At 37.0% G+C, this 18,643-nt stretch overlaps 1 protein-coding gene across 1 annotated transcript in view; it reads right to left on the bottom strand.

Moving 5' to 3' along the window:
• LOC121650923 (receptor tyrosine-protein kinase erbB-4-like) overlaps positions 1-18,643 on the bottom strand; it is a 310,734-nt gene that overhangs the window by 111,031 nt on the left and 181,060 nt on the right. The window contains exons 4-5 of the mRNA XM_042002752.1: positions 4,363-4,494; positions 863-928 (exon numbers count right to left, since the gene is read on the bottom strand). Of these exons, the coding sequence (XP_041858686.1) occupies positions 863-928; positions 4,363-4,494 (198 nt within the window). The remainder of the gene's footprint in view (positions 1-862; positions 929-4,362; positions 4,495-18,643) is intronic.

Below are 18,643 nucleotides of genomic sequence, written 5' to 3'. Positions count from 1 at the left end.
AACTTCCTATAAAAAGCTCTGAACCCGTTCTTCACATACACGTTTCCACATTTCTCTTTCATAGGGTAAGACGTTGTTGGCTGAATTGGGCTTCGCATGTAGTTTTAATTCATCACAACGGTATAGATATAAAAAAGCTTTGTAAAAAGGAGGAACAGTATGCGAGAACATGCTAAAAAAGGTGAAGTGAAATGGATGAAAACCTGAATGTGGGAAACTAACATGATTTTAAGGACCAGGGAACATAAAAATGGCAAAACAAAATCAAAGAATTATTTACTGTATTATAACTAAATGTATCAGGGTTCATGCACTAAAAAAAAAAAAGTAAATTAGATTTATAACAATTAAACAATTTGATGGAAAACCATGCGAAAACCAAAGTGATATAAAACATTTGGTGGATCATTTTTCATTTTTTTATTCACTTCCATTCAGCTCTTATTGTCTCTTCTTTTGGAGAGAAATGGAACCTGATTTGGACAACTAGGAGGACCAAAACAAAAACAAACATACAAAAAAAAATGAAAACCACTTAAAAAGGAAGAGTCTCTTAATTGGGGGGGATAAATGATAACATGAGCCTGATTAATGTCTGTCTAATGAACCCAATTATCCAAATAAACATAGACATAAGACATAATTACAATGAACATAATTTATTAAACAATTTAATATAAAACATGCAAAGTGTAGAAAAACACATCCGTAAGTAAAAACAGCAATAAATAAATCAAAAAGAGGAAAAAAAGTGACGGAAAGTCACTCTCACTCTGTCAGACTAGACACGTCAATCAAGCAAGCCACCCTCCCCGACAGGGTCTTGCAGTGTGTCTTCATCTAATAATAGTAAAGTACTTACAGCTTTGACATTGGTTCTCTTTTGGGCCCCAGCAACGGCCATTACAGGTCCGATGGCACTTTTGACCTGCACACAAGATCAAGGAAAGAGGTGATTGGCATTTCAAAAGTCAACATCACAAAATGTCATCTGTAAAATCTAAAAGTCTTGTCTGAACCATAGTCCATACACCCTGACACGGACTGTTTCCACTCAACTGAAGGCTGAAATAAATCAAAGAATGAGCAAAACTGTGGCTGGTTCTGTGGTTTGTTTTAGAAACACACCTAATGTCAGAGCATGCACATCAATGTGTTATCATTTGTATCTAGTAATTCTGAAGCGTAGTTTCAGCCTTCATCAGTGAGTTGTTATAAATAAAATCTGAAATAATTAACAGAAATTCAGCCACTGAAACCGGTGAATAGTTAGTTATATGATTGCATATTAAAGATATATCATTTTTCTTCTTTTTAAAAAAATTCTACAATTTAAAGATTCAAATTTTGTAGTAAATAAAAAAAGAATGTTTTTCTTGTTCTCCCACTTCAAATAAAACGCTTTTCCAGATATTTTTTTAATGCTGGTGAGATGATGAAATGCTGCATGTCCCCTGAGTTTTGTGTGCCCTTCCTCTAATGAAAACTCAGATAACTTGTATAGCTTGTTTTGTGAAACTATGGCCAATTCTTTTTGGTAATGCACTTTAAATCATCCCAGTAAGACACAGGCACACATTAGTTTGAGATAAGAGTTGTAAAGAAGTAATAAGCAATATCATACCCTCTGAGTTCTAGCGACTGTTTTGGAAGATTTAACTGACTGGCCAGTAAGCGAGTGGAGAAGGTGAGCATGGATAAGAGCAAAAATGCTCTCCTCTACCCATTAGCCTCTCCAGATGAGAGCTATTAGCATTAGACTGCCCCACAGAAGCCTCTCCGTGTTCTGCCCTTCTCTTCTTCCTCATTTGTAAGCCTCTTTATTGCACATTTCATCTCTTTCGACATCAGCCCTTCGCTCAATAATTCATCCCATCTCTGTGTTCCTCTTTTCTCAGTCTCTGTCCAGATTGTTCCCTTCCAACTGGGACTTTTACAGTGCTAGCTACAGAGGATGACAGCCTTTACAGTAGAAAAGGCAGCATACAAAACAGGGGTAATATTACAAATGTCAGCCAGCCATAAGTAGTTGTCTGACAGTGTGAAAACTTGAAACACCTCTCCTGCACTTCGTTATATCTCTGATCTCTGAGCGTGGTGCTCTGTGAAGTCAAGTCAAAGAGTTTTCTTTCAATTTCCAAGGTCTGCACCGTCTCTGCTTCCAAATTCTCAGTGACCTAGAATAAACATATCAAACCTACTTTTCCATTTCACCATAATCTTTAACAGCTTTCTTTAGAAAAGAGCTCCTGGGGGTTGAAATATCAAAAAACTACTGCCATATCAGTGCAGGTATGAGGTAAAAGCTTGTAAGGGAAGCAGGATGGAGGTTCCAAAAGGCAGAGTTTTTTAAACTTTTGTTTGTTTTAAAAAGAACATTATTGGACACGGACATGCCACAAGTAATAGCTTGTGTGACACTAAACAATGAAATATTAACTGATATCATGTTGTCAGCTGTAGATTACACGTTTGGAGACCCCTGATCTTTAGGTGGGGGTAGAGGACTTACACAGGAGTCAGGGTCGATCGGAGGCTAACAGGGCTGCAGAGAGGAGGGTGATTGAGCAGAATATCAATGCCATTTGTTGTTAATATGCATCTGAAGCCTCCAGCAAGTGCTGTGAGTAGATATCCAAGGATGTATTCTGTCTTTTTATTTGTTTTATAATGATAATACATTTTGTTATCTTATTTAAACATGATAAAAACTTGAACAAAATGAAAATGCAGATTTAAATGTCACAAAGCTTGAGAACAGAACTGATAATGAAAGAGAGGTTTAGTCAGTGAATGCACATAAATGAGTCAGAAGAGGTGAATAAATGTATTCTTACTTCACTGACAACCAAATCAACTATCAGCCCCTATACCCCCTGACAGATTAAGTATGTTTATTTCACCCTAATAAATCCCATTGTAACTCACTGTGTCCATTAACATGTCTTCCAGCAGGCTACAGAGGGGCATTAAAGTGATTTGAGCAGGGAGTGTTTGTGAAATGTTATGGTAAGCGAAGCGACAGAATGGGGTCAAGGGGTTATGCTTTCATGACAATGGCTTACTGCTTACATGGAACAGGTTAAAATGTGGTGTCTCCTTGGCATCGTTTCACTGTGAAAGGCCTCTGCATGAACTTGTGAGGATCGTAGATATAAGTCAAGTTTTTGAATTTGCATCATAGCTATATGTCAGAGCAATTTAACACTGACATGGAGAAATAGAAAAAGTGAAATAACTAAACAAAATAAATTACCCAAAACACATAATTTCACAAGAATAACAGAATAATTTTTTCTTGATTTTTATCTCTTATTAGATTTTATAATAAAACGTTACTTCAGTATGGATCCTGTAAATAAACCCAGCCATGCATGACAGTTGTACATAATGACTGTGGAAGATGTGGCCAATGAATCTTTAATAAGAAATTAAGTATTAGGAGATCATTCTGACTTTTTGGCACACAAATGATTCATGCTGTGGAGTAGGTTACCAAAGGCTGTTTAAGAAAAATACTTAGCACGCAAAGCTCCATCTCTATGTCTGTGTCTCCCATATGTAAGACTGTGTACTGTACATGCTATGTATTCATCCAGTACCTGTAAGTTCTTCATCTATAGTCCTGACTCTGAACTGCGTTTAATTATTTATTTAGTGGGATGATCAGCTTTTTAATCCAACCTCTTTTTCATCTCTGCAGGGTCTTTTGCTGTTAACTCACAGAATTGATTATGTCTGTGAATTTTTATCCTTATTTAGACCACATTACACAAAAGATTTGTCTTCTTTATTGATACATACTTCTCCTTTAGTAGCATTGTGTTTTTTTCTTTGATGTTGCTTTAACTGACATGTTTATTTAGTTGTGAAGAAACTAAAGTTTTTATGTATACATCACTAGTTTGGCAAGTGTTTTAAAATATATTAATTAATTAATTAATTAATTAATTAAAAAGAAAAAAAAAAGCCTTATACAACCCTCATGCATTGTCAGTTGGGTATGAAGAGTATAAATTTAACCATTTGGAAACCAGTGAGAAAACAGTGCTGGACCTCTATAGACTGCTCCTGAGCTCTGCTTGAGATTAGCTATGTGAAGCTCTGCTAGCTTCTAGTAATATTATCTGTCTGCAGTCTTAAACTGAATTCCATCTCTGGTTAAGCTGCTCTATCCTGAATCCAACAGTGCTACTGAACTTCCAAAATTATATACAAAATCCAGCAGCTCAAACTGTCAATGCAACATGCAGCTTCCAGGTGGGAATGAATGAAAATGGTAAGTGTTAGGTGGCTAGCTTCTGAAAAACACAGCACTGCTTTCAGAGGCAATGACCAACCCTGACAATACAAGGTACTTACATGTGACACTACTATTAGTTGGCACCACTACAGGATGGGCCCGTGGATTCTTGACAATGTCCTGCCAGTGGATTGTGTCCGCATGGCAGAGGAACTTGTTCTGGTCAACATACACACCTCCACTAAGAATCTCTGTAGAAAAAAGAAAAAAAAATGACACTGTTAATGCAGATACACACAGTAGTTTCTTGGTATAACCTGATAAGCTGCTCAAATTGAGCATATCTGTGACTATGGGCTGATTAGAAGCTGAGCAGCACATCATGAGGATCACAAGCAACTGACATACTGTACAGTTTGATTTTATATCCCACTTATATTTCAGCTGAGGAGAAAAAAAGGGACTGGAATTTGGGGGTGAGTAATTTATTTTTAAATCACACAATCTGAAGAGAGTGAGGACAAACTGTGTTACAGTGCTGTTATTACAGTGCTACACTTTCCTCATTCTGTTGTTTTTAATCGTCCTTTTCCCATCATGTGAATAGACAGAATCAATTATCCTACAGTACCATTAGGATACTAAATCCATCTGGGATTTAAGCCCAGTAGGTCTAATAAGTTTGTAATTTTATATTTCATCAAGTATCCCACCATCATAATATGCACTGGCTTGTCAAACCAGTGATCGTCAGGCTTGGCGGCAGGATTAATTATTTTGCCACAATGATTGGATATAGAGGGTGGTTCAGGTTATTGTTGTGCAGGAATTTAAAGAATGCTTAATCCTGATTTTATGTGAGGGGAAAAGAGCTGAAAAGAAAAAAAAGAGAGAGAGACAAATGGAGATGGCAGAAAGCCACAGAGAGATGGATGGCAAAAAAGGAAGAAAGAAAGACAAAGTAAAGCCCAGTAGCAGATTTGCATTATTTACAGAGCTTGCACGTTTTCTATCTCCATACAAACAGATTACTGACACAGGGCTAAAACCGATGAGACACATAATCATACATGAGGCACCCTGCCAGCACCGCACAGAACCAGCCAAATACAATATCATCCCACAAAGCCTCCATTAAATGATACTCCTTGGATAATAGGTTGTGCTGGTATACCTACACAGGCCTCCATACCCCAACTCCAGTTTTCCCTCTCCATCTTTCTGCATGTGCGGTGGGGTTAGGGAGAGAAATTAATCCTGCTTCTCACCACAGGAGGGATATCGCTTGTCTAAGAGGAGGCCATGTCTCACAATCAAATTGTTTTCACAATAGGATGCTGCCGGCAAAGTAGGGCAATGGACAAACCGACAACCAAAGCAGAGTAGTTATTATGACAGAAATACTAGCAGAACTCCTCAGTCTTGCTCCAGTGTGATTATCTACTGCACATCCTCCAAGAATTACCATCATTTACCCTGACTAGTTGCTTTCTAATTGGTCCCACAATATATTGCATTTCATTGTAAACATATCCACATGTGATAAGGAGCACATCACAATAAAGAAAAAGGCCAAAGAAACACAAAATTGTGGAAAAAAGTTTTCAGATACCCTTGGGGCTGGCAACATTCATCAGTAAGCAACATGGCTACAACCAACTGTTGTAACTCTAACCTATAATGCAAACTCAAGTTTTACTCAACAAGGAATAAATCACCCCAAAAGAAGTAAAGATTCTGATTTATGAACAAGGAAGAAGAGGGGTTTCTGTTATTTCATGCTGTACGTAAGCTGGGAAAGCTATGAACTACTCACTGTCACAAAGACCTACTCACATGGTCCATTATCCTTGCATCTCATGCTCATGTATTGCATTTGTACATAAGTTGCACATCAAAACATTTACTGTCAGAATGACATAGAAAGTACAAAAGGTTGAATATCAGTTAAATTGGCTCCTTGCAGCCACCTCACCCAAGCTGACAGCTGGATTTCAAATGCCCTCTCCCATCAAGCTTTTAATAAATAACAAACAGACATTACAGAATGCCTTTGATATCATGCAAACCTCATGTTGGCTTAGCTTCCATTAAAAGTAAATGCTTTGCTTGCATGTTTGCTGGATGTAGCTGATGGCCAGAGGGAGATCAGTGGTTAAACCATTTTGTTAAAAGTTTAGTAGGTGGACAAAACATCTTAATTAGTTTGTTCACCTTGCTAAAGCACAGCTAATATTTCTGAACTACCCCCTCCTTTCCCACCTTTTCCCGAGAGCAACTCTTACTATCCCAGAATAACTGTATATCTTCAAAAGCCATAGCAATCTTTAATATCAGGGTGCATGGCCATTTGAGGAAAACAATATGAAATTCAGGGAGGCAGAACAAATGTATGCTAGCAATTATTTTGATGGTAGGTGCTTGGTGTGATTTTATTTTCCGTCTTTATTAATGTATGGGGATGAGTTTGATTAAGAATGGAAGGCCAATAGTGGACTGATGTTCAGAGAAAAAGCCATATTACTGACTTTGTGAGAGTAAATTAATAAGTGCTGTGTGGACTCTGGAGTTAAAGAAATATGTAGTAGATAGGTGGTTGATTTGCTCTGGTGGTGGAGGATTGCCTTGTTGACTATCCCTAAATGAGGTCTATTGTTCTGCATACCGACATGGGTCTTTGTGATGAACGTTCATTAACACACAAACAATCAATCTCAGAGATGATGTCTTAGTCCAGTGATTATGTCAAAGTCATCAGTCACCTCAGAGTATATCCAGAAAACCAAGGATGACAAAGATAAGAGTTGAGGAACTGACAGTGACATCTATCGGTACTTAAGCTAACGTACCTCTGAAAGCTGCTGCTGAAAGGTTTACATATCATACTTAATATAAGCTTCCCAGAGGGATAAACATACTGGCCTAAAACAGACCATTAACCATGTGTGATAGCTGGCTTCTTGTGAGATTCAGACTTTCTGAAAAAAATTAAAATAAAATGAAATAAAATCCACCTTAAAAGCCAACAAACTGTTATTTTGTACCATAGACAGGCTATAAAGAGCTTGTACTCACTAACTAGGCAGCTTGCAACATGTTGATCTGATTATTAAAATTGTGTGAAGAGCTTGAGATGATCAACCTGAAGTGTTGTTTTGTTGTTGTTATTTTTTTTAATGAAGTTCCATCTTTATTCTAAAAGGTTTCTACAGAAGACCTCCCAGATGGTTCTGTGTAGAAAACCATATGGCACATCAGGTTAAGATACAGCTGTAAGAGCAAACACATTAAGTCAGACAGAAGCAGCAAGAGATTCAGAAATACAGTCAAACAGTCAGGCAATTACAGTAGATAGACAGGCATTCAATCAAAAGGGCAGAGGGATTTCTTCTTTCCTTTAGAAGTGGAGCTGGGGATTTTTTTCTTCTTCTTCTTTTTTTCCCCTGGGTCTCTTCTGTGCTGTTTCATTGACTTTAACTTGGTTATGGCTCAGTGCAGCTGGTGGCTCAATGGAGAGAAACTTGGGAAACTGCAGGGAGACGAGGATGCATTCTGGGTCAGAACAGTTAAATTCCCAGGCACGGCTCCTGCTGGACATCGCAGCAGCATTGGAGGGCTAAAACGGTTGCCAAGGTGCTCTCCACTCAGACCAGCACACATGGTTATGGTTACACACATGAAGTAAACACACTCACTGGTGGAAAGAAGCATCTTCAAAAACACTTTCACGTATATGTATGCAGCTCAGGCTTGGCAGTAATGAGGACCTCATTACTATACATGCCTTGAGCATCAATTAAATTACCAGTTTGCTTTATCGGTGGGCATGTAACCAGAAGGCCACTGATTTAAATCCCAACCCAAGAGCTGAGGAAATTCAGGGGGAGAATGTCAGCACAACTCAGTGGTCCCTCTGCAACTCCTATTATGAATTGCCTGAGAAAAAGGATCAACAAAAATAGTTCAACCAAACACTAAAGAGAGATGGCCAGCACTAAGATAGAGCTTAGAGAAAGCGTGAAAAGAAAAAAAAAAAAAAAAAAAAAAAAGCAGGTTTTTGCTGAAAAACAAAATCTAACTACTGTACGCTAACTGTGCCAGTATTCATTCAGTTACAAGTATGCTGTGCTGGTAACTGCGGTTCCATGACAAATAATCACAATACTAAAAGAAAAAGACAAAAGCTCACAAATTGTTTATATATATATATATATGTATATATTTATAGCAAAAAAGTTATAGTATACAGGTATACTATTATTAAATATTTTCACATATCGATTAAAAGGGCACACTTTCTTTCACACTGGTGGGGGCTTTGACCCCTTCATAGATACTGCTTGTATACTTCTTTGGTTTGCCTTACATATTACACCCACTTTCACAAGTTATTCATCACATGTCACACCTGTTGTTTTGAGTAATGCCACATGTGGGGCCGCCATGGCTACACTGTTAGCGCTACAAAATGGTGAGAATTAAATTGTTTCACATGGACAACATCAAAATGTCTTAATTGAACCTGCATGGTAGGCTACTCTGCTGTCAGATGTCTAGTCTTAACATGAACACAGCATGCAGAGTGTGACAGGAGAGAGGTGGGGCCTAATTAACTCCACACAACTCTTAACTTTATTTATAGAGCACTTTAACACATCATCAGTTGAGCAAAGTGCTGAAAGCAGCATAGAAGAAATACATTTAAAAGTAAAATAAAGTGCAAAGTAAAAACAGAAACAATAGCAGTAAAACCATGTAACAATAAAACGCAAACAACAACAAAAACAAGAAAGCATGAGTCTCCGAAGGCCAAATCATAAAAATGGGTCTTCAGGCGGGTTTTAAAAATGGACAGTGATAGAGCTTCTCTAGTTAATTAATCTTCATTAGTTAAGTGGACACTGGTTAGCTTAAACAATGTAGGTCATCATCTACGTACCATAACATATTAACCAGTGGTAATCAGTGGTATTTGTTATCATTATGTGATCAGGAAACACTGCCATGACATCATCACAAAGCTTTGGTACCTGTATAGATGAGCTGCTCAGAATAAAAACACCTACTGAGTCATTAGCGCAGCTCTGGATACCCAGTGTGTTGAGTACTTTTGAGCAGTTCTGGTACATGATGAGCTTGGACTTTGGTCCGTATATAAGGATAACAGGACAAACAGGAAAGGCCTTTCATGGAAAGGCTTATGTGTGATATGTTTTATGTGATAGATATTCGGTATTTCTTTTTGTTTTTTTGAAAAATAAAGATTTTAAAACTATTTGTAAGCATTTGTCTATTTTTCTATTAGTGCTATGAGGACTTGTCTGCACCCTGGTAACTGTAGATCCAGGATAAAATGGAACATACAATATGTAGCTCCAATGATCAAAAGCAAAACAATAAAATGAAAGAAGGATATAAAAAGATCAAATTCAGCAGGATACAGGAAATGAATAAAAGAAGAGGTTGATCAAGAGGTTGTGATAGTTTAATAATGAATAAATGATGAAATTAGTGAATGAAACTACTTGAAACAGAACCACTAAAGAGGCTTAAAAATAAACAAGCTGTTACCAACCAAAACCTTTCATGAAGCTAAAGTAGTTGTATTCTTGCAGATGGATGAAAATTGCAGTTTGGTTTTATGGCTCTCAGCACAAGTTTCAAAGGACTGTATCACAGTAGGGGGATTTTGACATGATATATTCTAAGGCCTGATAATGGTGCAAAGGTATCTTTAAATGTTTAAAATTGGACCAAAAACTAAGCCAAAGGGGGAAAAAAAAAAGTTCACAAATCAAAGAAATTTAGTAATATTATATGTAAAACAAACCTGCGTTTACCAGCTGACAATCAGTGTGCATGACTTTGTTGCCAAAGCCTTCCATCCTCTAAAAGCACACTTTCCTGTTACAAAGCGCTAAAAACTTCTTTTGTGACAGTTCCACAAAATACTCAGACTGTATTTCTTAATGTAGTTGTTTTTGTGTTCTTGTCACACACAAAAAAGAGAAAGACAACTGCATCCAAGGAGTTAAAAAAAAAACATTATTACCAAAAATACAACACTGTGGAACATAATAAACAACATGTTCCAAAAGAAGGCACATCCTTTGTAGTTTTCAGATGCTCATGTTGCCACATATCTACGTCAATCACTTTGCTTTGTGCTGCTCGCTTGCCGACAGTGAATGTCAGGAAAGCAAATCTCTGCCTTTGCTCTACAAATAGGTGATCTCCTCTCCAATCCATCATGTGCTGCCACCACATGGCTCCATTCTCATCCCCCAGTCCCCACTGTTGCCAGTTTAAGTAAATGCAGTGGTGACACACAGATGTGAAGTGCATGCGTATGTCTGTGTTCACATGAAGGTTAAACACTCAGAATGGAAACGTTTTTGCTTGAGCACATTCATTTGTCTTGTACATGTGTCAAGACAGAAGGGAAAAATAGAAAGAACATCAGAGAATATCAGAGTGCTGTACTAAGAGTTATAAAGGTCAGTGTTTGTGTTATATGCATTTCCTTGCACATCCCGTACAAGAATGTACAACAGCTGGTTGCATAGTGGAGAATATTACTTTTGGTAAGTGACAAGATAAGTAGTTTTAGTGTTGTCATTTGCTAGTTTTTACCACAGTTCTTTAGGAGGCTTGTCATACTTTCACTAACTAACATAGTGTCACATTAACCCCCACCCAGTTTCCTTAAAATAAAAAACATCTGAATTTAAATTAGTATTTTTTTAGACTTTCAGTGTTCCATAATCTTTATGTTTCCACTGTACATACTTTAGGGATATAAAGCATTTAAAAATACTACATCAAATGACACAAATGTAGAAAAAAAATACCCATATACAGTTAAAATTTCAGGCGCTTTGTATTGCAGATGAAATCAGTCAATCAAAATTTCTTTGTAATCTGCTCCTTAAGAGCAGAGATACACATTGTTGCAATAACTTGTATAGTGTAAAGAAATATTTTCAAATTTTGCGTATTTTAGATATTTATTGTATCATTTTAACACTTTTCTAAGTTATTATTCCCATTTACTTTCATGGCCTTTTAGCCTAAGCTGTACAGATCATAGAAATATGAAATACTTGAGGAAACTCCAAGAACTGCATAGAAATGACAGTGTAGGCACAGGCAAACTATTTCTATGTTTTAAAGGGTTAAATTAAATCCACTGCTTCACATAGCTCTGTGTGCAAATTTGAAAGCACTAAGGCATTTATTCAGCCAACAGACAAGATTCTTATTTTAATTTTAGAGTTGAAAGTCATATCAGATATGTCACCACATGTTATTTCTAAGGATTCATGCACATTTTAAGCAGGGTTGACAATACTCCAGATTTTTTTCTATGTCACTGTTCATGAAATTCACTTAACAAGACCAGTTGAGTATTAGAAAAGAAATTACCCATTATAGGTTCAACAGTATGACATGTACCTCATCACTGCATTAGAAACTTCATATTCTCCTTCAAGTCAATGAATAGAGCCCCCCCCAAAGGCATGATGTGCAATTTTGGCTCCTGTAGCACAGTTCACATTTGAAACGGTGGCAACCATTCATATGTAATTGCACTTTTATGTGTTTAACTGTTGACCTGAAAAGAACAACTGCATTAATTTGAACACATAAAACTACTTCATAAGAAGTTCACCAGAGAGATGGCAGGGGTGGGATTTGATACCTCTGAACATACTGCAGTAGGGAATAGCAGCAGTAGCCAGGAGGAGTGGGTGTGCATGTGTGTGTGTGTGTGTGTGTGTAAAGAAGAGACAGAAAAGAGATGAAAATGTGAAATTAGAAAACAAAAAGAGTGACAGTAAAGGAAGATGTTCAAGATTAAAAGAAGACAAACATGCAGTAATAAATGAGTTTTTACTTTCTGAGTTAATGCAGTATGTACACATATACAGGCCAATGTGTGTAATGGGGGTGGGGGCTTTACACTGAATGCATATTTAATTCTAACATGGTGACCGACATTCATGGCTGACTGGTTACAGCAGTCCATGGCGCCATATGCACAGAATATTGTGTACACTGATTATTGAGGGAAGTTAACAACTTCTACCTGAAAGCAAAATCCTGTGAATTAGAAAGTGCAGATCTTATCGTTAGTCTTTGCCTTTTCTTTAATTAAAGCTTAGAGCTGCATGTTTTTAAAACAAACAATGAATTATTTTGGGCGATAACTGATTGACATATCTAATAAAAAAAAAATATCGTAATGGAAAAGGGATGCATTTCCCTGAGAGTGCCCAAAAATGTGAACACAAACACAAAAATAGAGGACACTGGAGGAATACCTGCCTCTGAACAGTAAAATAAATAAATAAATAAACTAAAATAATTGCCAATGTGTAGTCACTGGGCTTTAGGAAATGGTCTCAAGAATGATTTCTGGGCTTGAAATCCACCTTCAATGTCAATTTAATTTTGATTCCTTAAAACCCAAAGAAGGCATTGGTGGCTTTTATTTGTTGGTGGAGAAAAAAAGCAATGGACTCCAGAGTGGGGCAAAACCAAAGCCTGCTGCAACACAGACTTTCAGAATTCATTCATTCAGTCACCATGTTGAGCTACACCTAATCCCTTGAGAAAAACCTTTTAATATGCAATCATTACCATTGGTTTAACTTGGGTGAGCTGTTAATTAACAGGTATGTTAAAAGCCACACAAGTACGTTAGCAAACAGATTTGTTCTATATAATATATTCATTTATTTATTTATGACCATTTTAAATGCTAAACTCTAAAGGTTGCACACTGCACACCGTATCAAGTCCCCTTCCCCAAACTCAATCTAAACATTATCATAGGTGTTTTATAATGATGCCTACGTCTCAGACCACTTACATACACTAGCAGTTAAGACATGAATTCATTAATTGTTAAAGTCAGAATATAGGCACGCTACTCAGTTAGTAGCATCTATTCTGCCAATGAGTGGCAGAGAACAAGGAGCAACATGGCAGCTTGCAGATGTTAATGTGGATTCTAGAAAGGACAAGTAAAGCCATTCCCACCACTTCTGACTTCCTTGGAAATTGAACCGTGTGAACCAGACCTGATCATTTCTGGGAAATCAGTGATGATACACAGATCACTTGCAAAGTCATGCAATACCAGTATGGAAAACACACTCAGAACATGCAGCACTATAAGTATAAGAACTATTTATTTTGTGTATTTTAACCTCCAGGAAGGTTTCCATTAAAAGAAAAAAAAAGTAAAAATAATTACTCAATTTATTATTATTTTTGTTAAAATTTATATTGCCATATAAGATATTACGTGCATCAGTTTCAGCCATTACATAAGTCTGATAAGGAAATGTTAAAACCTTTTCTGAGGTATAGTAGATGTCATGGGGGTGTTGGCTATGGCCCCCATCCCCCAAACAAACGCCTCTCCTCCGCTGAGATAATTGCATTCGCAGGCTGCTGATTAAATTTGGCCCATCCCTTGTGCAATTGTTTCCTATGAGTCTTTATGAAAAATGGCTGAGATTTAGGGATTATGGAATTATACCCAAGCAAGGCAAAGCATCTGCTTAAACATGAGAAGAGGAAAAAAATAAAATCACGGCAGAACGGTTAAGGGGCTGTGGGGTTGCATCCTTGCATATTTTCATGTTTAGCTGTGATAAAATCCTGGTAATTTGAGCCTTATGGGTGATATGGAGGAGGAAGAGGTGAAAATCATACTATAATACCTTGAAATAAAACAGATCTGAGTGAAAAAGAAAAACAAAACCAGGAAAACAAATAAGGAAAGAGACCAAAAGAAAATTTAAGAGATAAAATATTATCAAGGAGACAAGTGTGTGATTAAAAAAAAATGAAAGAAAAAAAAAAGAATAAAAGACCTTCAATTGCTGCTGCTGAGGGCCACTTAGCTTATCAAGGCTGATGTGTGATCAGCCTGCCAGCTGAATTAAAATGAATCAGACTGTCTGGAATGAACAAAACAAACCACGGTCTGAGGGAGGCAGAGAAAAAGAGAAGGAAAGATGGAGAGACTCAGAAGAGAGTGCATATCTTACCTCAAGCATACCAAGTATGTTGGTTTAACCAAAGAGGAAACAGGCTTGAGTCTGTGCATGGTTTGCTAAGGCAACAACACGTTACTGAGGCCTTGTTTTTTCAGGCCTACTGAGAGACAAAGTGTAACACACGACAGGCTGACGCTGTCATTTTGTTCACACAGCTCAAATATGTGGTGGGTGTTATAGAAAAGTCCAGCCCCTGAGGATATTCGGAGGGTTTAAAGTGAAACCTTGAAGCATTTAGAGAACAGACGTCCCTGCTAAGTTAACACAACCAACTGAATGCATTGACTTCATAATAAAGTTAGAAAAGATTTAGAAATTGAAGAGTTAGTGACGTGAAACTGGAATGTAGGCATTAGCCACTGATGCTATATCTTGAAGACACTACAAGGCTTGTTGGGACTCCAGCGTTTTTATTTTCTTTAGATTGTTGTATTGCAGACATGACAAAACTTGTTTCTCTTGGGTTTGGAACTTGTGTGTTTGACCAGCAACATGTACGACAAGATCATTTCATCAGACTTTGCTCCCAGTTTGTTTGACTGACCCCTATCTAGCACTAGCAGTTACAACTGTTATGCAAAGTGTCTCTCTTTATGAATGTAACACTATTAATGCTACATGTAACTGATGCTTAAAGTCAAGTTCAAACTCCATGATTGTCACATTGTAGACCAATGCCTAGAAGTGAGGTATATAAGCTAACTAATTTTTCCCAATCACCATGTATAACATGACAAATAAGTTATTTATGAGAAATGTCCCAGTTTCTGACTGGATATTTAACCTGTTTAGCATGTTGAATATTTTCAAAGAGTCAGAAGGGGAGTCACAGAGTAAAGTGTGAACAAGTGAAAGCATAAGAGGCTGGATCTGGGGACTTTTGGGGATGACAACTGGAAAAGAAAATAATAGTAAACTTGAAACAATAATGACATGGAGAGCATGTTGAAGAAACTATAGGTACTGAAACTTAAAAGTTTGTGTAAATGGGTGAGAACACCCATAACGCTGTTTATCCAGCGCCAACTCGATGGAGAGAGAAACCATATAGAGAAACGACCTGCGCTTTTCTACAACCAGGTTCTCCAAAACAGACTGAATCAACTGGAGCTACTGGTACTTGTTTACAGTGTAACCCTAATTACAAGATACAGAGACTAGCCTGGATGACAATCAGATAAGAAAAAACATTTAAAAAAAAAAGCGTGACCCCTTCTTGGAGATCATGTATCTATAGTGAACATAAGACTTTAAACTTGTGAACAAAAGAGAAACACATAATGTAGTGTGAGGATTACAACAACTGTGCATATTGTAATATGTTTGCAAATTTTTTTAGAATTTATTTAGCAGGGAAAAAAAAGGTCATTCAACTTGACACAGTACAATCACTGAACCTACAACTACAATCTTAAAAGTACCATAAGAGATGAAAATCACTATGAAGGGATGGCACCAAAGTAATAAAAAAAATCCCTAAAACTAAGGCTAAGACACGCCCATCAACGACCTGTATTTGTATATGCTGAAGCATACATAATACATCTCTTTGGAGACCTGAGATGAACAAAAAAGATCTTTTTATGTCCCATTACCCACCACTGCCCCCATCAATAGCTGTTCCACTTACCCGAGGCTTCAGCCAAAGAGGCAAAAATAAGCATATTAATTATTAAGCTGCCAGGGGAAAAAGGAGTGGAGTCACAGGGTTGGAGGGTAATGTGTGTGCCTGTGAGTGTGTGTTTGTGGCACTGGTGCAGAGATATTAATTCGGTTTTGGGAGCACATCTTCTTTAAAAGTCATTCATTGCAAACATCAGTGATAACAATTTAAAGATTTCTTAAATATTGTATCAGATTATTTTTAAAGTATACGGTATGTAAGATTGTAGTTATTTTACACCAAGTAAAAGGCAAAATGGATAGAAAAGAATATTAAACTGGAAAGTTACTATAAATGAACAAAATAAAATTAAACACTACCAGAACAAACTTATTTTAACAACACCCTAAAATGTCAAACTACTGTCAGTGTGCTTTAAGAACTTGCTGATATCAATTTTAAACACCTCATCTCTGAAGATCTTATCAAGTCCATTAGGCCTCATAACTAAGTTGATGGAAAGTGACAATTTTCTCAGAGGCCTTTGAAACCCATTGACCTGCAAGTCAGTTCCCACTTTATTTGCTTTCCCTCTCATTTTGTTCATCCTCAGAGATGAGCACTGAGCACCTCTGACATCAAAGACCTGTCTGAAACACAGTCGGCTCCTGGAATCAAAGAAAAAAACTATATGTCAAGGCTGTACAGTCATGCACCGACATGGTAAAAGCCAGAAGCGTAATTGTTTTGAATACTATCATATCTTTGTGACACTTTTCAAAAGAGTGTAAATAAATAAGTAAACATACATTATAGAGCCTTGAACTCCTTTGATTCTAAGTTTGAAACCCTTTGTTTATTGGTATGCATCCACTTCAGTTTTTAGTATGCAGTGAGACAGAACAGTCCTCAAACAGTAAAGGAATACACATCAACAAGTTTACAAGTTACATGTAGAATCTAATGACAAATCAGGAGTGCAGCACTCCTGCTCATGTTTCCAGAGAATGGGAAACTGAATGTCCATCCATGATCTATACCATTTCGTCTAATGAAGGGTCACGGGACAGCTAACCCAGCATTTAGCATGTGAGAGTCACCAGTCCAACGCAAGGCCAACATAGGGAGAATTTAAAGTGACCAATTAACATGTATGTCTTTGGACAGTGGGAGGAAGCCGGTGTAACCAGAGAACATGCAAACTCCGCACAGAAAGGCCACCGTTCGAACCTCCCCCCAGCCAAGTCTTGAACCGCCGACTTTCTTGTTGTAAGGCTGCAGTGCTACCCACAACACCTCCATACAGCCGCAAACTGATTGTACTCACCCTAATAAGCCTGTAACTAAAATGTAGCTTTTGCAAAAGTAAACACAGCCAATCTTACCTATTGCACTTCAGCAAAACCAGAGTTAAGTTACACTCACACATACTGCTAAGCTGCTGTCGGCCATGCTGTCCATTTTCTGATAATGTATAAATATCAGAGAGGTTTAGAGACTGGCATTGTATGGTCAGCGTTAATAAAGAGTTTAAAAGTATAGATCAATGTCTGTTGGCTCTAAGCTAATCTGTAATTCCAAGGCCCGTGCTACGTAAGTTTGCTGCACATTGCTAAATTTGGGAGAAAAAAATAACAAACAAAAAACATCCCCATTAAGATACAAAGAATAACAGGAGGTTCTACTTAAAAAGAATATGACACAAAAATGAAAGAAAAAGGAAAAAAAATTACAAGGAAGATATTGACATGAGGGATGATGCTTTTTACAGACTTATCAGCACAACTCATTGCAAACTCATCATACATTGACACTTTGTCAATGTTTCTTCATACCAGCTTAAAACCATGATGAAAAAAAACTGGTTGACTTGCATGGCTCTTTCTCAAACAAATTTAGTTGGATAATTAAATTCACATAGGTCTCTCTTTTTTGTCCAAAATTTGTGTTTGCAGAAGACTGTATGCACTGCTAGTGCACTGAGAAAATAATAATAGAAATTAAAATAAAAATTATATTGAAATGTGAGCAGCTTATTTTGAGGCAATGCTCTAGTAGTGTCAGCATATGGTGATTTACTCATCCTAAAAAGAGGAAGAAATACATTTTCCTATTAGAACAACAGGGAACATCATCTCATGGGTATTTTTGAGTTAGCATAACAGATTAGTCTGATCTTAGTCATGGGGAGGAAAATGTTGGAGAAAGAAAGGACCTTGTTTTGCTTATTAATTACAATTAAAATTATTTTCATGGCTACTTAAAGTTTTAATAAAGTGAAAGGCCACTCTCACTTTTAGTAGGTCACAGAGACTAAGTAAGGATTGTAAATTGACAACAATAAAGGGTGTGTAGTTATGTTTAAGCAAATCTAAACATCTGGTAAAAATGTTTATATTATTTAGCATTGACTTCTTTAACAAAACATTTTTAAAACAAAACTGCTGAATGGAAAAAAGATGGAAGCAATCAACATTGTAAGTTAATAACAAAGAAACCTGGGAAGGTTAAGAAAATGAAAAAAAAAAAAGAATAGCATACAATTAAGAGAAAATATCCATGAGCTCAAAATTATTCAAAAAGACTTGGCTAACAACTCAAAAAGCCTACTCTGAAGTCTATCAGGCCAAGAACTATTGACCAGTTAGCTTCTTCAGTACCTATCTATCTTTTCTTTGCGATGAACACCACTTCCTAAGATCAGGTAATCTGTTTGTATGACTA

The sequence above is a fragment of the Melanotaenia boesemani genome, chromosome 12 (genome assembly GCF_017639745.1).
Source record: "Melanotaenia boesemani isolate fMelBoe1 chromosome 12, fMelBoe1.pri, whole genome shotgun sequence".
Taxonomy (NCBI): Eukaryota; Metazoa; Chordata; class Actinopteri; order Atheriniformes; family Melanotaeniidae; genus Melanotaenia; species Melanotaenia boesemani.
Note: the sequence above shows the minus strand (reverse complement) of the source record. Positions and strands in the feature narration are given on the sequence as shown.